Source organism: Melanostigma gelatinosum, assembly GCF_949748355.1.
Source record: "Melanostigma gelatinosum genome assembly, chromosome: 23".
In the NCBI taxonomy this organism is placed as follows: Eukaryota; Metazoa; Chordata; class Actinopteri; order Perciformes; family Zoarcidae; genus Melanostigma; species Melanostigma gelatinosum.
The window spans coordinates 2,175,135-2,201,298 of NC_136656.1; the positions used below are offsets into that span (position 1 = coordinate 2,175,135).

Genomic DNA, 26,164 nt, shown 5'->3' on the forward strand with positions numbered 1-26,164 from the left:
CATTCATCCTCGAGGGATGATCATTGGTTGATTGTGAAATCGGACGACAGATCACAAAGACATCATTACATAATAATAATAACAAGTCAGGATCAGGTGCTAGATAGAAGGACTACATAGGCTAGACTGGAACGAGTGCCACTTTAAAAAGAGATGACATTAAACTGAACTTTTTAGGGACGGAACGACATGACAGTTTCACTGCTATTTATATTAAATATTAATGATTGATGTCATTGTTAAAGATAATAACTCTTGAATTACCTCACCCACATTAAACACTCACACACACGTATTTGCATGTCGCGTGCAGCTGGTCGAAGGCTATCGGCTAAAAAATCATGTCCAGTGACCCCAAACCAATCAAATGGCAGCATTTCGCCATTGGCAACTGATGGTCTTGACTTGACAAAATACACACACACACACACACACACACACACACACACACACACACACAGAGGGTTTGTTCTAAATTCAATATTACATAACCAGTAGTAAGATATTGCGCTTTAGGTTTGTGCATGGCGCCCTCTGTTGGATGAAATAAAAAACTACAAAACAACTGGTAACACTGAGGCCAAAGATAGTCTATAAACAGGAGGAGTTATTCCTAAAATGAATGAGTGTTCGGCACAGAGTGATACCTCTGACTCATTTCTTCCTCTCTTTGGCCCTCCTCTGCCTCTCATTGGTCCAGCTGCTGCCACTACTACTGTTCTGATTGGCCCTCAGCTCAAAGCGGAAGTAGTCGCTTCTTCATTTCGCTGCAGTTGTGATGAACCAGGAAGAGGATGTAGAAACTGAGCGATAACGGTCCTTTTCCAGCCTTTTTTAACGTACAAACCGACTTTCATGAGTAGATAACGAGTCGGACAAAGCTGGCGATATGATTTTAGCGGCGTATTTATCGTTTTTCTCCATAATGTCGTCGGTCGGAGCAGCTAAGACCGCAGGGGACGATGACTGGGTCTATCTCCCCAACAAATGTGAAGGTAAACCTAAACCAGGGTCCGAGGACCTGAATGAGGAATACAGAAGATGTCAGTGTAGTTTATGTGTCTGCTGGCTCACATCCACTAAAACATGGCGGATGTTACCACAATAATCACTGTTTACATTCGGCTTGGTCACACATGTCAACAACATCCTCTAAATAGCTTCTTCTTCAGACCTAATGGTGTTTATCTATGAGTTGTTTAATGTAGTCGAAGAGCAAATTGCATTAATATTAAATATATGAATGTAAAAAATGCACAATATATATTATTCCATTTCATTGTATATATTGTGCATTTTAAATGTATTATTATTTAGTCTTTTACCGGTAATTAAATTTTATATATTGTGAATTTTTTTTATTTAATATTTTTTACTCTTTTAATTAAATTTTATATGTTGTGTATTTTTATACTCAATATATTTTCTTTTATTGTCACAAAAAGCTGCCAATATTTGTTTTACTTTTAATTTGTAAAATGACGTTTTAAAATTATTTTTAAACATATTTAGACATTTCTGTACAGTAATGTACTGATCTACCCTCATATATGTGTCAAAACGCATAAATCAGCGGATAATATCAGCATTAAATGTCATGCTGACTGCAGACTAAAGCCTCCCTGAATGTTTAAGATGAATAAATAGTCATCTGTGTTGTCATTAACTTTCTTCTCTCCGTCCTCCAGTGTGTAAGTTCGTCAGCATCGAGATGAAGTCGGCGTTCGACGAGACGGGGAAGACCAAAGAGGTCATCGGCAGGAACTACCGCTTCATCGACAGCAAGGGGGCGCCGCCCATCAAATACATCAAGTCGTGAGTGTTGATGTTACAGTGTGACAGTACATCCACAATCAACTAAAATTGATTGTGGATACAGAGATCAGATGTTTTTACTGTGTTTGGGTTTCTATGAGACCACAGACATGTTTTCTGTGTCTCTCACTGTGAGCATCATTCAAACACACTCAACCTGACATTCTGTAAACGGTTGAAGTGCTGAGGAGCAAACAACATGCTGTTTAACTCGAAGGTTCACCTGTAACAGCACTGAAATAATCAAATAAAAGTCTGACACGAGTTTTTAAATCTGATCCGCTTGCAGATGAACCTGAATTCTGTCTTTGTCTCCACAGAGACCTCCGATTCATCGAGGTGATAGAAAATGTGTGTCAGAGGCTGTTGACGTACAATCTGCACAAAGAGAGAAGTGGAAGTAACCGCTTTGCCAAGGTGTGTGTGTGTGTGTGTGTGCGTGTGTGTGTGTGTGTGTGTGTGTGTGTGTGTGTGCGCGCTAAAGCTTCTACTCTTATTTAAATATTAACATGGGATCAATGGGTCCATGATGCAGTTCACCTGCTTTCAGCTTTTGTTGCACTTTAAAAACAAACTTTTTATAAAACATTTTTACTACTTCATCTTTTACTACTTGTCTCTCTGTAAGTAACTTCGATCAAGATTTAAGTTAGCTTGGTGGCTAATTTAACGTCAACACTTGTATGTCACAGGCCAGCAGCTACTGCAAAATAAAAGCCCTCCAGGTGCTGCCTGTAAATAAAAGCTTGTGTGAAGTTTGTGTCCTGTCTGACGGCTCCATCCTATCTGTCTGCAGGGCATGTCGGAGACCTTCTCCACGCTCCACGGATTGGTGAACAAAGGCGTGAACGTGGTGATGGACATTCCCTTCGAGCTGTGGAACGAGACTTCGGCGGAAGTGGCCGACCTTAAAAAACAGGTGCGTTCGAGATCACCGTTTCCACTGAAAGGGAACGAAAAGTCCTGAATCTGACAGCTTGTGCTTGTGTTGCAGTGCGACGTGATGATAGAGAAGTACGAGGACGTGATTGAGGACTGGTACAAAGGAAGCCAGGAGGAGGATCTCACCACCTATCTGTGTGAGAAGCACGTCCTCAAAGGCCAGGACAGAGGTAAAGGAAAGGCCGATGTAGAAGTCTCTTCTTCTTTTACTTCACTTTCACCTCGATATCTTCTGCTTTCCTTTATTTCTCCGTCCAGCCTGCCTCAACGAGGAGTGGTCCCCGAAGAAGAAGGGCGACCAGGCGGCCATCGCGGAGGACAAGAAGAAGAAAAAGAAGAAGAAGAAGAAGGGAGGCGAGGGCGGCGGCTCGGAGGGGGAGAAGACCTCCAAGAAGAAGAAGAACGAGAAGAAGGCCAAGAAGAAGAAAAAGAGCAAAGCTCCGGTGGAGAGAGCCGACGGAGGGGCGTCGGCGGACGAGGAGATCCAGCCACGGGTGCCTCTGTCTGGGCAGAAGACGGAGCTGTGACCCCCCCCACCCACCTGGTTCCCTCTTTTATTCAAAACTTAGTATTAAAAAAAAATCTGTTTGCAGCTTGAGAACTACAAGTCAAAGTATTGTTACACACGGTTTTAACTTCGCTTCATAGTTAGTTCCTGTTCACTTCAACACGGGTGATATTTTGGTACTTTTAGGCAATCGTTTCTATCGATTACTACGATGACATCGTACTCTTTGAGATCTTTTTGGGACTGTTTTAATGTAAAGTCGTCACATTGGGCTCCATTAAACCATTTTATCAACGAAAGAATGTATCGATTTATTAGAAGAAATCATGAATTGAATCATTAGTTGCAAAACGATACGAAAATTAATCGGATCTCTCGATATATTTACATGAAATACCTCGATTTGTGATAAATAATCCTGAGTAATGTGGATATTATGACGAAGTGGCCGTATTGCATATCAAACATTTAAGACGATATCCAGTCTCGTATCAGGATGTTGATAGTTACTGATATTCTGCCTAGCAACTGGAACTCTAACATGACTGAGATGCTCATCTCGAGGCTCTTTCCTTCTCTTTCCTCTGAATGTAGATCAGCAGCTCATCTTTCATGCTGTCTCATCATAATGTGAATTTCTATGTTTGTTCTCATTTATTTTAACGTTTTTATGTTCATTCCATCTGAAAACTGAGACTTTCACATGATTTGTTTTGAGTTAATTTATCCTTTGTGTGATCTGAGATGGTAAATATAAAACATCCAGATAATTGCTTTTCCTTATAATATTTAAAATGTTGTAATTGTTTTTGTTTTTTTAAGGCAAACACGACTTTTGCATTTTTTTTATCCCCTTTTTTTTGTATAAATGTGACCTTGAGGTCTCGGATTGAGTGAACTCCCTTTAAAGAGTAAATACAACACGTGACACCTTTTTAAACGTCATTTCTGTTTTATTTTTCCATTTATTATCTGTGTGTGTGTGTGCTGCACAACAGCTGCTGTTTAAGGTGTATGTGTTTTTGTGTGCGTGTGTTTTTACAGATTTTTACTGTGAAGTAAAGTGCTGACTTATATTGGAGCCGCTTTTTTGAACCCATGAGCAGACGCAGCAGTGGATCAATAAACAGGTTTAATGACTATTTTCAGGTTTAAAGTGTCATTTTAAAACTTTACATCATCTCCTCAAAGTAAGTTAGTCACCACATGAATCCTTTATTCCTCCCACTATCTCAGAGTGTATTGTAACAACAACTTTGTCAAAATATCATATTAACAATAAATCAATCTTATCGTTGTCTGTATTCCAATAACCATGTGGGTGTAGTGTGTGTGTCAGACCACGAGAGGGAGGCAGAGCTCTACACGTCAGTCAAAACATAACTTCTAACAGAAGTTATAGTTGTTGCAGCAAAAAGGGAATATTATATTCATTTTGTGTTGCCTGATTTTATGGCTCAAGTTGAAATAGAGGTTTAATATGTTGTCATCGTTCAGATCACATTTGGTCTGAAGTAGTAACAAAATAATAATATATATATATATATAATAAAAAACATCGTATTCCAAAGAGAAGCTTTTATTGATCAATACAACTCAGCAGATTTTGTTATTTTACACCCCAGCTCTGCAGTTAAGTGCAGAAATCAGAATATGCAAAATAAGTCACTCACGCAACTCCCCTCAACATGTGAGAATGTTTAGCTGCAGGTTAGTTTGGTGGCTTCTTAACATCTGTCACAGGTAAGAGCAAGAAACAGGCTTCACAGCTGCTCAGCCTCTTTTTGTTGCTTCTATCTGTCTCTGTGTAGTTGTCTTGTCCTCTTTGTAGTCACTTTGCATCTCAATGTGGTTGTTTTGTGTCTCTTTGTAGTTGATTTGTGGCGTTTGCAGTTGTTTTGGTCTCTTTATAATCTTTTTGTTTCTCCTTTTTGCTGTTTTATTTTGATGTCATTTTGAGTGCCTCCCTGGTTGGTTCGTGTCTCTTTGAGTTGACATTTTTAAGGTGAAGGCCAGACGGGCCCTCGACACACTTTGGGCCCTTGAGCCTGTTCCTGGTAGTAATCCATGATGAATGAGATGCAATGTTACGAAATATAATCTTGGGAAGGCATGACCCACTTTATTTAAAAAAATATTTAATTTGAATGTTAAAAATATAACAAAATATTTTGGAGAAGATGACCAACCTTGTAATTATTTTTATTTTTGTTAAAAGTAAACTTTATTATAACATATATTTCCATGTTGTTAAAACTGTTTGTTAAAATAATAACCCTCATTGGTGGTGAATGTAGGGAATAAGGGTTTAGTTAACGTTCCGAGGAGACACATATCGACACAACACCGACCGTCGCTCTTCCTGGGGGAGGAGTCATATTAACAGGGGGCGGGGCTTAGATAAGGGTTCACAGGTCATGCCCGCGCGATCGCTCGCTGCTCAGCAGCGGGCAGACGAACGTCAGTACAAAGCTATGAATGGAGCTAAAATGTACACGTAAACAACTTTTACTGAGGTTGTGTAACATAATGGCGTCGGCATGGAAATGAGGAGGAGCTAAAAACAATGGCGTCATTCTCGAAGATAAGTAGTTAAGCTAGTTAGCTAGTTAAGCTAGTTAGCTCGTTAAGCTAGTTTAGTTCGTTAAGCTAGCTAAAGTGGACAAAACATGGAGGCTAATCAGCCCCCGAACAACCTGCTACCTTCAGATGACGACGCAGGATGTGACGTGAGTATTTGTATGGCGGGATGTAAACACTTCACGGAAGAAGGACATACACCTTGAATCCTGCAGTCTCAAAGGTAAGCTATTTAACATCATATGGGTGCACAAGTAACATAAGTACACTGTTACTAGTACATATATAAACTTTAAAAAGTACCCAAATGAAGTAGATGGCTCATACATGTTACTGTATTATATATAGAGATGTGTTAAGATGTTAGCCTCACTATTATTAGGCGTCAGAGGGTCACTCAAACGTCACTTCATGAAGTGCTGGATAGCTTCATATAGAACAGTGTAATGTATTTGTATATTTTATAGTTTTTATTTACAATCTGAATGTGCTAAAATGTTACATTAAATACCACCACTGCGATATTTAAATAATCAATTGATTAATAAAGATAAAATGTATAGATTGAGCTAAGATAATAGCTAATAATAACAATAATTCTAATTATTTATGAGGCTAAATGCTAAACATTCTCTGGTTCTGGCTTCTCACACGTGTGTTTGTATATTATTAAATATCTTTATGTTTTGGACTGTAAGTCAGGCTGAAGTGGCATTTATTTGGATTTTATTCACAATTGTAAAGACCTAACCTTATTTCTTTTTGGCAATTAATTGAATGAATGAGTTGCCGCCTGGTAAAGTCTTCCTCGTCCTTTTGTTTCTGATAGCGTTGTTGATTTATTTATTGTTTTTACTGACGTTCTTTGGTTCCGCTGCTGTTGTGTCTGCCAGCGATGTGTGTGTGTGATTATGGGAGGTACCAGGCTGTATACGGCAGAACAAATATCATTCAATTAACTAGAATATTAACCAACAACTTTTGTGATACTGAAATTCCTCTTCAAGCTCAATTTCTACACATTCTCTGCTTCTTGCTTGTTATCTTTCACTTTCAACTGAATTTCTTTGTATTTTCCTGATTGTTTCATGGCAGTTTTGTTATAAACTACAAATAAGTACCCATCAGTCACTCACAACAACACCCTGAAGAACAACAACACCCTGAAGGAACCTTTATGGAACCAGGAACTTCTCTTCTTCTAGTTCCCTGCAGTTCCTCCGTCACACTGTAGGTGTCGCCCCGTCATCGAGTGTACCGGCAGTTTATATTTCACCTTCTACTGAACTGACCAACAGACAAATCCACTTAAGATGAGACAAAATGAAGTGTGTGTGTGTGTGTGTGTGTGTGTGTGTGTGTGTGTGTGTGTGTGTGTGTGTTTCTGAAGGGAACTCAATCCATCAGCCTGTTTTTTTTCTCCTTTCAATAATCAAATCCACACGTGTGTGTGTGTGTGTGTGTGTGTGTGTGTGTGTGTGTGTGTGTGTGTTTGAGCACAAAAACAATATATGTTGTTTGTGTGTGTGTTGGTGTTGGATGGTGTTTATTTGTTGAATAATTCACATTATGTGTTTGTAGAAGACTCGGTGGCCTCACAGCTCCAATAACACAGGACAAATATTGTGACACACACACTTTATCAGCCATTGTGGGGTTGACAGTTTATTTGGACACGGTGGAAATTGGATGTAGAGAGACCAACTGTGGACGAGCACGCTCACATTTATGTCACCTGGGGAGACCCTTCAGTGGCTTCATATGTCCCATATCTTCACCATTTTTCCTAATCCTGTGAGGACACTGGGTTCTCTCACACACACACACACACACTCTGTGACAGGGTTGTGGATGGTGGTCGTTTGGTGATGGAGCAGAGAGAAATGGTCACCTCTAATCTGGAGAAAACGAAACAGGCGTATGAATGGAAATATTGATTCTTCCTCCTATTTCAATCTTCATCAGGTATTATCTCTGTGTGTGTGTGTGTGTGTGCGTGTGCGCGCAAGCTCTCCTTTCTGTTTGTCTCTCACACGCCCTCTGAAATGATTTTCTGTCCCATGAAACAAGTACACAATAACGAGTAAATTACACTATAAAATGCTATACACCTGCTGTCTGTGCTCACAGTGAGGGGGGGGGGGTGTATATAAATAAATATGTATCTTGACAAACTATGCAACTGAATAAATGAATAGAACCGTAATCAATATACATATATACGCTATAATTCACCTTCATAATACACATAGCTGAGAGCTTGAAGGCGTCGTGGTGCAGCCTCCGTTAGCATTAGCTGTTAGCGCCGTCATTTAGCCAAGCAGGCTCCTGTGCTGCTAACCGGCTGCTAACAGCTAGCTCGCGCCCTCATAGCCGCCTCGTAATAACACCCTCCTCTCACTAAAGCTCCGTGTCCACGTTGTCTGGGATGTTGACGCGTGATATATTGTATTATAATCGAGCGAGGGAACGTTTGAGAGCGAGAGAAGGGAGTGAAAGGACAGGAAGAGGAGATTTCTGCCCCCCTAACACCATCACAAAGTCACATCTTCTGCGTTAACTGAAAGCCATTTGCTGTGTTTCCAGGTGAAACAACAGACTATTGTCCCAAACCTCACTGTGAAGCTCGAGTGTGACCTCCAGCGTTACTCTGAGAGGAAGAGGAGCGAGCGAAACACAAAGAGAAGATGAGACTAATATCCATCAGTTAGCCCCGGCGCTCCAATTCATCTTCGTTCTGCTCACAGCGGTGTGTTCAGGGAAGGTCAAAACCCAGAAAATAGGCTACACACACCAGGCGCTTCGTCACCAGACCCCCTTCACCTGCCTCCCAAACGCAACTGGGACACGGCCGCCTCCAGAAATACATCAGGCGGAGCGGAGCAGCGCCGCATTCGCTCCGCTTCTCGTTTTGTTTTTAATAAGGAGCAGAACTCCGGCACGAGGTGACATTTAGTCGGCTTCCAGTTCTAGAGAATCGTCACTAATTATCTCGTGTCGGTCCTCACGTGGAGCGGAGAGGGACGGGTACTCTAGTAGTACTCTGAGCAATACTCTGAGCAATACTCTGATCAGCTTTTATTGAAGATTTTGTGAGGAAAAAAAGACAATTAATCAGGAAAGCGTTGACTTTGCGTTATTATTCTTTGATGTGAACTAAACTCACACGTGGCAGCTCGTCTAAAGGCTCCAGACTCACCATCAACGGTTCTAAACGTCCTTTCACTTTGTTATCCTCATCTACAGTGTTTGCTTTCTTCATAAAACCACACAATTCAAATGATTAGGAAATAAAAGATTGTATTTATATTGCTAAAGAAAATCTGACTCGTAATTCGTCTCTAATATCTATTTATGTTGTTGTGAAAACATCTTCAAACTGGATCCATTCAAGTTTCTCACCAAAACTACATCTGAACACATCACAGTCGGGTTCTCATTTACATTCGCCGTATAATCATTTTCACCGAACAGAGCCTGAACGCATCATAGTGTAACTGAACGAAACCGCAGTACGTTAGCCGTTAGCGGTGCTGCTAACGCTCCTAGCTCGCCGGCCATTTTCAATTGATTGGTTGTTAACGAGGTAACATGATCAGCGAACAGAAAGCATTAATGCAGATGTCCTGGTCTCATATTTGACTGAATATCGTGCGATGACGATCGTCAGCTTATTTGGCACCGTGATGGTTATCGTTGTTGTTGTGAAACTCTGCTTGTTGGTCACATGTTGTGATAAACTGCAGTTACTCGTGAAGCTTTTATTGCATTTGATACGAGAGTTCTCAGCATCTACTGGAGTCAAACGTAGCCTCGCTTTGGATCTTTTTCTTCTCTGCCACGGCTATCAATGCTACGCTAACGTGATGACAAACACATGGCATTTTCCAATAACTCCTTCACAATAAAAGCCTCCCGCTGGTTTCGCCGGTGGAAAGGAGCAGCGGCAGGAACTGTTCAGTTGGCACGAACACAACACAGCTCCTCCCATCGCTGCTCATGTTTAAAGAAGATCTGAAGTCTGTATTTAATCCACCGACCTTTGGTGTTTGTTTTTTAGGGTTTTCAAGCCTTCACCACTAGAGGGCAGTGTCTACAGTTCATGCCAGTGTCTATACCTTGTTTTTACATTTTATTTGAATTAGTCCACCATTTATTCTTATAAATTATGAGATACTTCTAATAGATCATAGAAGCAGCTCTTCACAGGTCACCCTACATTTGAGATAGAAATGTATTGTGAGTACATTGAAGACTACTTTTATTTTGGCGGTGCTGGGCTTCCATCACAGCCCCTCCAGCTCTGGAGACGACACTAATGGAGGATACATGACATTTGGAGCAGAAAGGTGTGGCATGCAAGCCTTCACACTTACTGTCTCGCTGCATTTACATACCCGGACACACACACACACACACACACACACACTCCTCCAGGCCCTGCCATTAATAACAGCTGACCTTTGCACGTTTAGGCTGTGAAATGATAGTAAAGCAGACCTGAGGACGGCACATCACACTCTCCTTCATGTCTCATCCCTCCATCATTTCCTCCTGCTGTCTATTTTAGCATTATTGTCTCACAAACATACTCATTGATGCTTTCAGCGAAAAGTAACAATTAACATCCTTATTTCTTTCACAATAAAAGCACGAGACATATTCCCTCAGCATTTCTCTAAAAAGAAAATCAATAAAATATCTTACAGCTTTTACAATAATTTACCTCAGTTTGGGTTTATACATTTTAAATATCTTTAATGTGTTTCAAGCTAAAACAGTTAAACGTTTAAATCGTATCTTATGATAGGAGCCACTTGATGAAATCATCCCCAAATAATTAGACAATGTGCATGAAAGTTATTGGTCCAAAGTCGACCGGCTCTCAACTCTTCTGCCTTTCAACGAAATTCAAAGAGTTTTTTGGCATGAAAGTTGAAAAAGAACTCTGAGCAGCCAAACCTCAAAGTTTACTTTCCTTCTTTTATTCTGCATGAAACGAACCGAAACACGTTCCACAATCAATCCTCCCGTCCACTTTCAGCCGCTTCCTTTTCCCTCCTCTCTTCGCTCTCCTCCCTCCTTCTTTCTCTCTCCTCTCTCTCTCTCCTCCCTCCTTCTTTCTCTCTCCTCTCTCTCTCTCCTCCCTCCTTCCTTATCCCTCCTTCCTCCTCTCTCCTCTCTCTCCTCCCTTCCTTCTGCCTCCTTTGTTCTCTCTCCTCTCTCCTTCTCCCTCCTCCTCCCTCCTTCCTCCTCTCTCTCTCCTCCCTCCTTCCTTCTCCCTCCTTCTCTCTCCTCTCCCTCCTCCTCCCTCCTCCTCTCCTCTCTTAAAACCCTCAGAGACCAGCTGCTGTCTTTGTAACGGTCAACAACCCGTCCAGCTAAAACAACACAGAGTCCCCGTGGATCCATCTCCACCTCATCCACCCTCACTCCTTTTTACAGTTATTCTTTATTCCTCCATCCATCCCTTTTTTCTCATGTCCCCCCCCTCCTCTTCCTCCTCCTCCTCTTCCTCCTCGTCAAGTGTTCATCCCGCCTGCCAAGCTCCTCTAGGTCTGTTTGGGAAAAACAAAAAGAGAGTTTCTAATTTGGAATCAATCTGGAGAGTTGTGTGCGTGTGTGTGTGTGTGTGTGTGTGTGTGTGTGTGTGTGTGTGTGTGTGTGTGTGTGTGTGTGTGTGTGTGTGTGTGTGTGTGTGTGTGTGTGTGTGTGTGTGTGTGTGTGTGTGTGTGTGTGTGTGTGTGTGTTTTTCTCTTTGTATTCCCATGAGACCATATGGGCCACACACACACACATTTTCCCACCCCCGGAATGGCAACTGACAGAAATAGATGCTCAGACATTGTGTGACGATGTCCACGTCGACCTGGTGCAACGATCTTCATCATCGTTTGTCTCGTTCTTTAAGATGGACGCACTCTTCTTCATGTTGAGCTGCGTTAACACGTTGAATCCAGAGATCTGAGATCGATGATTCTTCAAAAAGATGATTTAATCGTCTTTCAGTCACATTGTGACGACATCATTCATCGAGATGCTGCGACGCACAATTACGTTGTTGAAATATTTAATAACGAGCAACGAGCTCAACTCACACTATCAGAACATCTGGATACTTTGTATTCAAGTTCTTCATAAAATGAGAAAATACTTCAGAAAGTAGGAGGGAGAAGGAAGAAAGTAAGTTTTTTTTCTCCTCCCTTCTTCTCCCTCCTCCTTCTCCCTTCTTCTCTCTCCTTCTCCCTTCTCTCCTTTTCTCCTCCCTCATTCTGTCACCTTCTCTCCTCCCCATTCTCTCTCCTTCTCCCTTCTTCCCTCCTCTCTCCTCTCCTTCTCCCTCCTCTCTCCTTCTCTCTCCTCCCTCATTCTCTCTCCTTCTCCCTTCTCTCCTTCTTCCTTCTCTCTCCTCTCTCCCCTCTCTCCTTCTCTCTCCTCTCTCCTTCTCCCATCTCTCTCTTCCCTCATTCTGTCTCCTTCTCCCTCCTCTTTCCTCCTCCCTCCTTCTCTCCTCCCTCATTCTGTCTCCTTCTCCCTCCTCTCTCCTTCTCTCTCCTCCTTCCTTCTCTTTCCTCCTCCCTCCTTCTCTTTCCTCCTCCCTCCTTCTGTCTCCTTCTCTTTCCTCCTCCCTCCTTCTCTCTCCTTCTCCCTCCTTCTCTTTCCTCCTCCCTCCTTCTCTTTCCTCCTCCCTCCTTCTGTCTCCTCCCTCCTTCTCTCTCCTCCCTCCTTCTCTCTCCTCTCTCCTCCTCCCTCCTTCTCTCTCCTCCCTCCTTCTCTTTCCTCCCTCCTTCTCTCTCCTCTTTCCTCCTCCCTCCTTCTCTCTCCTCTCTCCTCCCTCCTCTCTCCTCTCTCCTCCCTCCTTCTCTTTCGTCCCTCCTTCTCCCTCCTTCTGTCTCCTTCTCCCTCCTCTCTCCTCCTCCCTCCTCCTCCCTTCCTGGAACTCATGAGTGTATTTTTCACTATTTCAGACACTTTATTGGCCTTCAGGTTAGTCGATGATGAAACAACCGTTGGTTCCAGCCGTCGATGTCTTTAGTTGTCCCGTGTGACTGAACTGGTATGAAGAGTTTAGAAGACGGGATGTGATCTAGTTTAGTTCACTGGTTCACTGGTTCACTCGTGGGCAGAACAGCCTCTGAACGAGCCGTTAACTGCTCGGCCGTCACGTTATAACGCTCCATAAAGCAAACACACCGGCTCTTTAGCTGCCGGGTGCTGCCTTGCTCAACGGGTACGTGGTCGGGAGTTATCGGGGAGGTTTTCCATCTCTTAGTGGGATTTGAACCGCGGCCCAACGGGTCACATCCTCCTCATGCTCTCTGTGCTGCTGTCCACTCGTCCTCTATGGAGATAAACTGTTGTTTACTCTGAGGACCACGTAGGAAGTCAACCGTGTGTGTGTGTGTGTGTGTGTGTGTGTGTGTGTGTGTGTGTGTGTGTGTGTGTGTGTGTGTGTGTGTGTGTGTGTGTGTGTGTGTGTGTGTGTGTGTGTGTGTGTGTGTGTGTGTGTGTGTGTGTGTGTGTGTGTGTGGTTCTTCAGTTGGTCCTTGCAAATCTAGAAGAAGAGAAAAACCTAGAAAATTAGTGGATTTTGCTCATTTTCATTGATAATACTGGGTGTGTGTGTGTGTGTGTGTGTGTGTGTGTGTGTGTGTGTGTGTGTGTGTGTGTGTGTGTGTGTGTGTGTGTGTGGCAGGTGTTTTGCGTCACCACCCACCATCCATCAAGTCAAACGGGCGCATGACAGGAAGAACAAAACAAATCCTTCGCTCCGGCAACAATAAACGACTGATGCCGACCAATGACAAGTGTTTATTGTGTGTGTGAAAGAGATGAATGTGTGTGTGTGTGTGTGATAGAGATGAATGTGTGTGTGTGTGTGTGAAAGAGATGAATGTGTGTGTGTGAGTGTGTCTGCATATGCAAGTGTGAAATTGAAAGAGAGAGGACGACAAAGCAAATGAGTGTGAGAGGAGAATTGGTGTTTATTGTTTTACTAGTTCAGTAGGCGGACACACACACACGCACACACACACTTATTATCCTGCTCAGTGAGCATGTAAAGTAAAGTAAATATTTCCAAGATGACAAACTCAACCACTCAATCCCAGTTAGACTCCTGATGCACTTCATGAAGTGAGAACATTTATGAACGGGATGCATTGAGTTATAGGGTCCTCAGAAGAGTGTGTGTGTGTGTGTGTGTGTGTGTGTGTGTGTGTGTGTGTGTGTGTGTGTGTGTGTGTGTGTGTGTGTGTGTGTGTGTGTGTGTGTGTGTGTGTGTGTGTGTGTGTGTGTGTGTGTGTGTGATGACCTCTTCCAGCTGTCTGTAGATAATGAGATGCTGTCAGCAGCAAGAGGATACAACACACACACACATATTCACAATTACACAAACAAATGCACGTGATATTTGCACAGTAGAAGACACACACACACACACACACACACCTTGTCCCACACCAGTTGTTTCTGTGTTCAGCAGAAGTTTCTCTGATTTGTTGTCACATGAATGTTGGTCTGAATCTGGTCTGAATCTGTTTAATGCAATCGGTTTATTCAGGGCGAGATTTTAAATGAGAACATGTAGAATAAAATGTTTTTGATGAAATATCACATTTTCGTTTTGGTTGCTTCTTTTGACAGAATCGTTCGTCACGCGTGTGTTTAAGGACTGTAGGAAAGATGGAACTGTGACGATGATGGTTTTCACAGCTTCTGCCTGTAAGATGTAGTGCTCTGCGAGGATTCCACGAACAAATGTATATTTGTTTATGTTACTTTACAGAAAGCATTATCGACGAGGTTTAACCCTCGTAGATCAATTATGGATCTCTCTTCTTTCCATCTGCACATCATTTTTACTTCTCTCTCTCTTTAATGTGTAATTGCTGTCCAGTCGCTCCTCTCATCCTAAAAACACACATCGCGATCCTGTACACACACACACACATACACACACACACACACACCAGCAGGTTGGACCCCAGGGCTCAGTTTGGGAGGAAACTCCCTTTCTAATTTTCCTCATAAAGACTCTAATGAAGACTAATGACGGAGCGAGGTGTGTGTGTGTGTGTGTGTGTGTGAACAGCCTGGCTGTCCTGTCTGGGAATGTCTCTGTTCTCCTCTCGCTCCTTCCTCCTTCCTTCCCTCCATCATTTACCTTTTTCCATCCCCCCTTCTTACTCTGTCGTAGGGCTGGGCGATAAATCGATTTAATCGATTAATTCGAATGTGTGCTTTAAGGCGATGTGTTTTATTGAAAATCGAGAAAATCGCCCCCACCCCTTTTTCCCGTAGTAGAGTGCGCGCGCATTGTTTACAAACTAAAACAATGGCGGCCAGCAGCTTCACTGCTGCCGCCGCCACCTCACAAAAACAACCCAGCATTTTGGAGACATTCACCAACTGTACTCCGCATGAGAAGAAGAGTGCCCGGTGGAAAGCCATCACGGATGCAGTCGCGATGTATATCGCAAAAGATATGGTGCCCATATACACCGTGGAAAAGCCGGGGTTTATTCACCGTCTCAAAGCTTTGGACCCCAGGTACGTGCTACCAAGCCGTAAACATTTTTCTGACGTTGCCTTGCCTCGGCTGTACAATAGTACACGCCAAAGGATCTCTGCGGAGCTGGAGGGGATGTCATTCTACTCCGCAACAACTGACCTGTGGTCCAGCAGGTTGACCCAGACACCGATCCACTTGACTGGTGGAAGCGTCACCAACTTAACTTTCCAAGGCTAAGTACTTTAGCAAAGAAATACCTCTCTGTGCCAGCTACAAGTGCCCCCTCTGAGAGGCTTTTCAGTGTGTGGGGGGGGGCATTGTTACATGCCACCGTGCATGCCTGAAGCCAGAGGTAGTAGACAGGCTTGTCTTCCTGGCAAAAAATATTTAGAAAAAACATGCACTACTGTTTAATACTGTTGGTTATGTTGTGAATGCACTTGATTTTGTTTACATGCACTTATTTACTGTGCAAAATATGTTATGTTGATGTTAGATCAGATGTTGCACTTTTGAAAATGTGAATGTTAAAGGGTCATATACATTTTATTTCATGCTGTGTTTGTATCAGTGTATTCAGTTAGAAAAGCTTACTGTAAAAAGTTACATTTGCACAGTTGTTTACAATGGAAGGCTACTATTTAATGCCATTTAATGTTATGTTTAATTTAATTTTATATTTAAATGATTCAGGCAAACAAAAGAGTGACCAAATACTTTTTGTATACTACAGGCACCTTTCTACAATGTTCAGGTTTTGTTTGCACTTTATTTTTATCAACCTACTTGGGAAAATCATCACAAAATAAAAGAAAAAATTGTTTTCAACAGCTTCTGTCATCTGCAAAAAATTTTGGGGGAAAAAAATCGATTTAAATCGTGAATCGGATTTTTTGTAAAAAAATCGGAGATTTTTTTTTTAGGCCATATCGCCCAGCCCTACTCTGTCGGTTCTTTCATGTTTATTTTCCTGTGTTCTCGTCCTCCTGTTCTCTCCGTTCCTCTTTGTTTTAGCATCATTCTAGTTTTCCTCTCTCACATTTCTTCTGTTTCTTCCTCTTTGCACCTCAGACCTTCTTTAACGCTGAAGCTGATGAAGCTGCTCATGCTATCTGTGATGAAGCTGCTCATGCTATCTGTGATGAAGCTGCTCATGCTATCTGTGATGAAGCTGCTCATGCTATCTGTGATGAAGCTGCTCATGCTATCTGTGATGAAGCTGCCCATGCTATCTGTGATGAAGCTGCTCATGCTATCTGTGATGAAGCTGCTCATGCTATCTGTGATGAAGCTGCTCATGCTATCTGTGATGAAGCTGATGAAGCTGCTCATGCTATCTGTGATGAAGCTGATGAAGCTGCTCATGCTATCTGTGATGAAGCTGATGAAGCTGCTCATGCTATCTGTGATGAAGCTGCTCATGCTATCTGTGATGAAGCTGATGAAGCTGCTCATGCTATCTGTGATGAAGCTGATGAAGCTGCTCATGCTATCTGTGATGAAGCTGCTCATGCTATCTGTGATGAAGCTGATGAAGCTGCTCATGCTATCTGTGATGAAGCTGATGAAGCTGATGAAGCTGCTCATGCTATCTGTGATGAAGCTGATCATGCTATCTGTGATGAAGCTGATGAAGCTGCTCATGCTATCTGTGATGAAGCTGATCATGCTATCTGTGATGAAGCTGATGAAGCTGCTCATGCTATCTGTGATGAAGCTGCTCATGCTATCTGTGATGAAGCTGATGAAGCTGCTCATGCTATCTGTGATGAAGCTGCTCATGCTATCTGTGATGAAGCTGATGAAGCTGCTCATGCTATCTGTGATGAAGCTGATGAAGCTGCTCATGCTATCTGTGATGAAGCTGCTCATGCTATCTGTGATGAAGCTGCTCATGCTATCTGTGATGAAGCTGCTCATGCTATCTTGATGAAGCTGCTCACATGAGAGCACCGTAGTCGTGTTGTGGAGATATTGTACAGTTTGCATCGGGGAGAAAGCTCATTATAACGTCATGATGTGTTCAAATGAAGCTTTCGGTGATAAATCAGTTTTTTGAAGGAGATGTTTTCACAGCAATATGAACTGGATATTAGAGATGAATGATGAGCTGTTTAACGTCTTAACACCGGCTCTAAGCAGCTTCTCCTACTATAATATACTATATATATATATATATATATATATATATATATATCCGTCTCCACAGGACGAGATGCGTTTAGGTTTCTAGTTTGTTTGTGAACAGAAGAAGAACTGAGTCGTTTTCAGCCCCTTTAAGAGAATCGATATCAAACCTTTTCACCGTTTGTCCCTGACTTGTTCCTCGCTTTTTATCTTTTCATTACCCATCATCCTCTGCTTTTAAACGCACATCAGTTCACCTCCCCCCCCCCCCCCTTCATTTTCTCCCACGTCGCCTTCTCGGATCCTTCAATCTCATCTCTGCGATGTCACCTTTTCATCCTTCCTCGTTGCCTAACTTCCCTTTCCATCCATCCTTCTTCATCTCTGGATTTTTCCTCTCCTCCCCGTCCATCGCTCTGTATTTCTGCCTCCATTAGGGGGGAAATGGAAAAAGTGACATCAGCTATTTGGTAAACGGAGAGAGATGGAGGTAGAGAGAGAGGATAGGAAGAAAAAAAAGAGTGACATTAGGAGTGATTGTTAGAGAGAGAAGGGAAACAATAAGAAGAGTGACAAGAGGTGAGACAGGATTGAAAGATGAGAGAGGGGGACGGACGGAGGGAGAGAGAGAGACGCACACACAGCGAGAGGGGGAGAAAGAGACAGACAGAGAGAGAGAGAGGCTTCACCTCATTAACCTCGTAATGCAGAGTAAATATACAGTCTAAAAGGAACATAGACGACGTGGTGTGTGTTTACTCGCAGGCTTCTGTGTGTGTGTGTGTGTGCAAAATACAGTAGCACACCAGAGTGCCTATCTGTGTGTGTGTGTGTTATAATCCCAGAAGAATCCTCGTCTTTATCAAGCTCAATTTCAAATCTCACAATTTAGTTTCTGCATTTATTGTCTCTCTTCAGTCCTCAACTCTCTGAGTTCATGAATATGTTTTAGTCTTTACTGATGATTTGGTCCAGAAATATCTCAACACTGATTTAGATGAAACGTTCCCCCGACGATCAAACCCGCTGACTTTGGTCACATGTTTATTTTTGGGGTTGAATTCCTCTGACATTTATTGATCTAATCTTCTCTCTTTCGTAGCTCTAGTTTCTAGTCGTGACTTTAATTCCCCTGTTCTTTATATTTTCATTCAACTTGTCTGTTTGTAGGGACTTAAAGATTCTTTAGTTCACATCTGTGTGTTTTATTCAAATACTCACCAGATGGCGACAAATTAAGAAATCGGCAGTTTGTATTTGCGACCTGAACCGCTGCTAAAGATCAGCACTCAACACGAACTTTTAAAAGTTATTGTCGTAACTGAATATGGTTTCTGGTCACCTTGTAGTTTTTGCGTGATTAAGATACTTCAAGTTTCAGTTCAAATGAAAATGTGACAAAGGAATATGCTTTATTTCAGTAACCAAACTAAACTCTGTAGTTTTTGGAGTGTGTGTGTGTGTGTGTGTGTGTGTGTGTGTGTGTGTGTGTGTGTGTGGAAGTAAAACACCACAAGACAGCACTCATTATAATACTGTATATTTGCAGTCAGCTCAAACCCAGAGAACAGTGACAGACTGAGATCATCAGGAGAGAAAATAATAAAAATAAAACAAGAAAAAACGCTGAATGTTTGTTTCTATCTACACGGAATATCCCTTTAACCCCAAAACAACCCCCGCCCGCCCGCCCCGACACCACCACCCGCCCCCCCCCCCACATTTCAAATAGTCATCAACAAATAAACAAAACAAATAAACACGCAGTGGAATAAACAAAACGGCAACACAACAGTCTGCACTCGTAGGTCAGGAAATCAGAGATGGAAAGTTTCTGGTGTCCGCTGAGGAGCGCTTGATTTCCACACCTGAAGTACTCCGTCACTTTAAGGTGGGGTGGGGTCGGGGACAAGTGCTCGACTACAACGACGAAAGAAGGAAGTTTTAGTTTTCATGGTGCGTCGTCATAAAGTTTGCATCCGGGCAGTTTCTGAAAAACGGACGAATCAAGCGCTCCTCGTCTTCAACGCCGGAAAACTTGACTTCTACTTCCTGGTTCACGGGGGTGAAAAGGTGAAAGGCTCCAAAGTCGAGGAAGATAATTCAACGTACCTTTTTTTTTTCAGGGTATAATATCGTGTCTAAAAATCACTCCATCGTCATAAAAAAGGTGTTTTTTTTTAGACTTTTGCATCATTTGAGAAACTTATTTCACAGGTTATTAAGGGTGATAGAAAATACTTCATACATTGAAAAGCTGCATCCAACATATTCAGAGAAAGAGAGAGGGAGGGAAACAATAGGTATAAGGAGAAGCAAGAGATATAACAGCTGATTTATAGAAAAGAAAGGATAAGAGGAGAGTGTACGGAGGATAAAAGAAGCCGAATGACAACATAAAGCGTTCCCATGCATTCTTTTCAGTCCCTGTGCGGAAAACACAACGAATGAAAAGAGACAGAAATAGATGTTTCTGTCTCTCTACTTAATGCTTTTTTTACACATCTCTTTTTCTGAGCTCCTCCCATTAGCTGATTTCCGTCCAATCAGCCAGCCAATGGGGTCATGTCAAATCCAGAGAGGGGGGTTTGAATCTTTTTTTATTATTTATCCTTTTTAAGAACACTTTCAGTCTTTTCTTCATCTTCAAGAATCTGAATCGTGTGATTGGTCCGTTTGAAAAGTCTTCCAATCAAATTGATCCACTCGTGATCCGGAGGTTTCCTCCGCTGCTCGGAGATGATATTTACTCTTCAGTTGCTTTTTCTAGATAAACGAGGGATGACAGACGTTCGGTGCAGGGAGAGGAAACGAGGAATGAATGGAGTGAAGTTTGTCTAAAAAGAAGAAGAAAGCACCCCGGTGAGTCCTCCTAGTAGTCTTATTGTTCCGTGGAGTTCTTCTGTGCAGGAGGAGGGGGAGGAAAGGGGCGGGGCTTCAGGAGGCGGAGTCCGTCTTTCTAGAACATCATCGGGTTCTTCAGAAACGACCGGGAGTCTAAAAGTGAACAGAGGAGTCAATAATCCAAAAGCAACATTAACTCTGACGTCAGTAACTTTCTTTATTGATTTGAATCTGCTTGTTATTTTCTTGAGTAATCAAATCAATCGTTTGAGATTTTAAACGGCATTTTTGGGGGAAAGAAGCTTCAGTTAAACTGATGAGCCTCATGATGTCAGTGGCTGGTGTATTTATTACCCTCACGTTAGCTCCGTTTTGCAGAGGAACTTCATCCTTTGATCACGATTATTAAAGCAGGAAGTAGTTGTTTTTGTAGCTTTAAGTGTTTCATGTTGTCCTCCCTTAATGCAGCATCCGTTCACCATAGAAATCTCATATCTCTCTCTCATTTCACCTCCGTCCTTCTCCTTCCGCTCCCTGTAGTGCTGTTGCTGCGCACACACACACACACACCTTCCTCTCCCTGCGGTGTCATTGTTTTCTGCGAACGTTGCAAAGTGTTTACATTTCTGCATAACAGCAACCATAAACCTGCATCCTCTTCCTCCTCCTCTCACTCTCTCCATCCTGCACTTCTCTTATTCTCTTCCTCCGCTCCTTGACATCATCTTACTTCTGTCCTCCGTTCATCGTTCTTTGTGTTTAAATGAAACAGGTTTGAGGTCTCTGTGTTGGAATAATAATATTAAAAAAATCTTAAATTTCTCTTTCATCTCTCCCTCGTTTCCTCCTTCATACTCTCCTTCTCTCATCTCCTGCCCTTCCCTATTTGTATCACTCAGACCCCCTCCTCTCCTCCTTTCATCCCTCTGTTCTACATGCACCCCCTCTTCCCTCCTCTTCACCTCCTGTCCTCTAGCTCTTACTCGTATTATTTTTATCCCGACCCATTCTTCTTCTCTCCGTCCTCTAGTTTTCAGGCAGCAGGCAGCAGGCCTGCTGCTTTAAAAACTGTCCTGCAACTTAAAAAAAAAAAAAAAAAAAGTTGCCGCTTTGATCACCCCCCCCCCCCCCCCCCCCCCTCAGTACTGTCCTTAAAACTTTAATCTGTAACTTTGCAATTTGATGTCGTCATGGTCCAAGATTCTTCAGTTTTATTCTAGAACGCTTCCTTTCTGCCCGACAACAAGGATATTCTTTGTTAATTGGTCGATAAAATAGTTTAATAATGTCCTTCACAATCTCACATACGTCGACGTATTTAAATGTTTTCCTATGCAACCGTAAAACCAAAATGTTAAATTTGCAACGATATAAATATGAAATATATTATTGCACATCTGAGAAGCTGGAACCAGATGTTTTAATACTGGAACTATTAATTATTTGTCAAAGTAGCAGAAAATAAATTAATAATCTATTCGCTTCAGCTCATAAAACATAGTTTGTTCAAGAAAGTGGCAGTTTTCTGCCATTTCTTGTGGGTTCAGAATGTCACTACAAATTATAACAATTAATTTTATTGATAGTCTATTAAATAGATTGCTATTAAAAAATAATTATTACATCCTAAATATCAATAACATTGCCGTCATAATTTGGCATCATTTCAGAATAAACCACTGATCGTGGCCATTAGTGTCCTTTACTTAAATAAAATCAAGTTCGTGTCCAAACTTTTAACATTTAGTATTTTGTTTTCCAGGATGTCCAGTCGGTGTAAAGTCTCTCCAGCTGTGAGTAACACCTCCATGTCCTTAGTGCATTGCATTGTGGGATTGTGAGTTCCCAGCAACACCACAATCACATTTATATTGTTGTAGTTAGAATAAGTATGAAGTATGGAACCTTTATGAATTAATCATCTCTTCTCTACTAATGCGTGCGTGTCGTCCTGGTTAAAAATGATGCTGACCTGCTTATTAAAAGTCGATCAGCTGGGTGGAGGAAATGTCACCAGGTGGAGGAACAAGGTCACATTTTTCAACTACCTCCTAAAGGAGTCTGCACACTCTCCCTCCTCCTGTTCTACCTCCCTCTATCCTTTCTCCTTCCTCCATTCATCTACATTCCTATCTTTTCTTACTCTTCTCCTCCACTTGTGTTCTTTCCTCTTTAATGTAGCGCTCGTTGTCATCACAGTTCTTGTCTTCATTCTCTCCTCTTTCTTCTGTCAGTCTCCTCTCTCCTCATTTTGCAATACCTTTCTGTCTTCCTCTCCACCTCCATCCTTCCCACCACCTCTTCTAATATTTTTTACCGGCCAATTAGTCCGGCCGGCTTTTAACAACCAAGAGAAACCAATCTTACTCCTTTTCTTTTTAACCCCATCTCTCTCTTTTACTCCCCTGCTTCTCGTTCTCTCTTTGATTGTAATGCGATGTCTTTCTTTGTATTCAGCAGTTTTCTCCTCACTCGTTAATTAAGAGTGTGGAAGGTGAGGGAGGCAGGGGAGAGGTGTGTGTGTGTTAGTAAACCACCGTAGGTGCAAAATGCTTTTATGGCAGGAGGTGTGTGTGTGTGTGTGTGAGCGAGGCGGCAAAGGGGTCCTACTGGGCCAATCAACATTAATGAAATCAGGTGTGTGTGTTTGTCGGAGTGCTTGGCTTGCAGAAGAGAGGGGATCTAAAAGGGGTCTAAAGAGGAGAGAGAGCTAATTAGAGTTCCCCGTCTCACCAGAGTGTGGATCAAACACACACATACAGGTACAGAGTGCACACACACACACACTGAACCTGTGTGTGTGTGTGTGTGTGGAGATATTCATTTATACACACACACACACACTGAACCTGTGTGTGTGTGTGTGTGTGTGGAGATATTCATTTATACACACACGCTGTTTCAAGTGAAGGTTTTCAATGTCAGGGAGGACTGAGCACAGCTGGTGGAAAGAGACGACACATGCATACTAACACACACACACACACACACCTGCACTAGCGAGGACCCTCGTTGGCATGACGTCCACGCCTTTAACCTGATTCAGAGTCGTAACCCTCCACACTGTTTCTAGGGAGGACCGGCCGCTTTGGCTTTACAGAAGAAGAGTCGCTTCGTAGAAACACGACCATTTTACAAAGTAAAGACATTTTGAAAACCAAGGACACAAACTGACTTTTATCATGAAATATTCAACATGATATACGATGACCGTTATTGCCACACTATACTATAACTATGACGTGTTTATCAGATTTTAGAACTTGTTCGCGGCAGAATAGTTTCCCTGAAATACAAATGTTGTACATCATGAGAAGCATGTCATACAATATTTGTATCTTTAAGGGAAACTATGTCCTTACTTAAAATGTGTCACTTTTCCCAAAAATGTCTTTACGCTCCAAAGCAAACAGTCACACACCGACATGAACTCAATGAAATATTTCCACACATGTGTGTCTGATAAGGTGCACACATCAAAGGGAGGCCTCTGTGTCTGCTCAATGTCTCCACTAATCCAGCCTGGGCCCCAACACACACACACACACACACATGGTAGGCATGTGTGTGTGTCTACTAACTTGTAACTGCTTTAAACACGTGTATAGTGTCTTATCTGTTAATATGTGGTGTGTGTGTGTATCAGCATGAGTCGGCCACTATGAGTGCATCCGACTGGTTTTTGTGTGTGTGTGTGCGTGCACGTTCAGGTACCTTGCACAGCGCCGTTGTCTTGCTGGTTTCCATTAAGTTCAGCTTTATCCTCGGCTACAGCAGCGTCTGGTACGGAACAAAGACAGGACAGAGTCTCCGTGGGTTGGCCAATAAAAAACAAGAGTGGATTTAGAAAAAAGCCACAAACAAGTATTTGTCCAGAGAATTGGACGTTCTGAAGGATAAAGTGATTCATCGTATTAAATGATTTAATCTCTTTCAGTAAGAATCATTCTTCGACATTAAAAACCTCCCAAAAAATGTGTTTTGTAAAACACAAGTATCTGTTGTTATTAGTGAGCAATATAGATTAATATGATTTCCCAAAATATGTTGAGCAACACTTGAGAGGTGGCTTTAAAATGTGTTCGCAGAGTTTCTCAAAGAGTTGTTTTGGGCTTTAAAACTTAAGAAAGTGCAAAGAATGAGCACAATGTGTTGCCTTCAAATTGATTGCTTCATCTGACCAACATTGCAAAACCCAATAATATATTCAATGCATATCATGTAAGAGAAAGAGAAAGCAGATTTCAAAGAGTCGTCGTACCGTTGTTGTTGGCGTGCAGAGGCTCAGGAGACGGGGAGGACGAGGACGAGCGCTTCAGAGCCTCCACTCTCTCCCGCCTCTTGGACTCAAACTCCAGCGCCTCCTGCAGCTTCCTCTTGGCCTTCTTCTCCTTCTTCAGACGCTTCTGGATGGAGGCTGAGGGAGGACGGCGAGACAGACATATACCGTCAGGAGTCATTTTAGTTTTTGGGTTCCTACATGAGATAACCAAAGCAGCAACAGCTACAAATACAAGTTACAAAACTGTCCTGGACGCTCAACAATAAATGTGTGTTTCATGGCGTTGGTCTCCAACCTCGGCTCTGTAGTTCGGAGGTGAGCTGTCGTTCAAGACTCTCCCTCATCTCTCGTTCTCTGTAGAGCTCCATCTTCAGCTCTCTCTTCTCCGCCTGGATCTGTTTGTCCTGAACCCGGGAGTTCTCCACCGCCACCTTCAGCAGGCCCTGAGAGGAGGAGGAGGAGGAGGAGGAGGAGGAGGAGGAGGAGGAGGAGGAGGAGGAGGAGGAGGAGGAGGAGGAGACGATGAAGCTGAAGTCATGGCACATTTTCAGCATTACTTTGTGAAATAAAGTCTTGATGGAATCGTGTTTCAGTGAATGCATCTTTCACTGTAATAATACATCCGTCATGAGTCCAATAATGAGTTTCACTACATGACCTGCAGTTCTTTGGACTTACATGCCAAATTTATTAGGTTTCAAAAGAGTATTTTATATGATGTGAATATAAAAAGTATATATGTATATAATCCACTCACATTAGTTGTGTCATATTTAATGCTGCTTGTGTTTCACAATGTTGTTTTTTTAACATTTACATGTTTTATTGCACATTTCTACTATATACTGAGATTGCTGCTTGTTTATTAATTGTTCTGCACCAGAACAGTTTTTAGTATGTGAAAACCTGATTTTGATTATTTTTCATCATAGAAATGGTTTTAATGAACCTGTAATAACTTAGATCACAATAAATAAAGTGTCGTGATATCATATTGCTGTTGTATCTTCAATCATCCTCATTGATGACGTTGTACCAGAGCAGTAAGTACCTGAATGGTAACAGCGGAACCTCACCTGTATGTTGGTGAGGAGCGTCTCCACTGACGACAGGCCGTCAGCGAATAGGAACGGAGCAGGGAAGCCAGGGGGCAGGGCTTGAGCCAGCGAAGACTCTAATGGGAAGAATTAACAGATGTTTGTTATGTGACTTATATAATATGGAAATGTATATCTCAAGTTGTATGACATACTGTACTATGATTTCATTTTATAGCTTAATATACAATGACTTTATATGACGATACTGTTACATCTTTTCTGACACGTCAGCCGAAGACATGCTGTACTATCAATTGTTTTCTTTCTCCGTTTGTGACATACTATAATAACATTTAATGACATACTAGTCACATCTTTCTTGGCACATTATACTTTTTTTGACATACAGTACAATACATGACATTTAGGAGATACAATATACTTTATGAGAGGTTTTTGTGACATACGGTTTCTTTACATTACATTTGTAATGTCATTTCTCTACGATACTA

General features: G+C 42.1%; 2 protein-coding genes across 2 annotated transcripts in view; one reads left to right on the forward strand and one right to left on the reverse strand.

Moving 5' to 3' along the window:
* The first annotated feature begins 783 nt into the window (after window positions 1-783).
* On the forward strand, window positions 784-4,399 carry cnpy3 (canopy FGF signaling regulator 3). Its single transcript, XM_079295976.1, has 6 exons — window positions 784-995; window positions 1,689-1,815; window positions 2,136-2,232; window positions 2,612-2,734; window positions 2,810-2,927; window positions 3,016-4,399. The coding sequence occupies exons 1-6, from the start codon at window positions 890-892 to the stop codon at window positions 3,282-3,284; spliced, it is 840 nt and encodes a 279-aa protein (XP_079152102.1). The 5' UTR covers window positions 784-889; the 3' UTR covers window positions 3,285-4,399.
* Window positions 4,400-19,223: 14,824 nt separating this feature from the next.
* The window catches only part of LOC306796869 (dachshund homolog 2-like), a 68,774-nt gene continuing 61,833 nt past the window's right edge, over window positions 19,224-26,164 (reverse strand). Inside the window, exons 7-11 of the mRNA XM_079295933.1 lie at window positions 25,689-25,786; window positions 24,908-25,055; window positions 24,592-24,747; window positions 24,045-24,110; window positions 19,224-20,483 (exon numbers count right to left, since the gene is read on the reverse strand). Of these exons, the coding sequence (XP_079152059.1) occupies window positions 20,446-20,483; window positions 24,045-24,110; window positions 24,592-24,747; window positions 24,908-25,055; window positions 25,689-25,786 (506 nt within the window). The 3' untranslated portion in view covers window positions 19,224-20,445. The remainder of the gene's footprint in view (window positions 20,484-24,044; window positions 24,111-24,591; window positions 24,748-24,907; window positions 25,056-25,688; window positions 25,787-26,164) is intronic.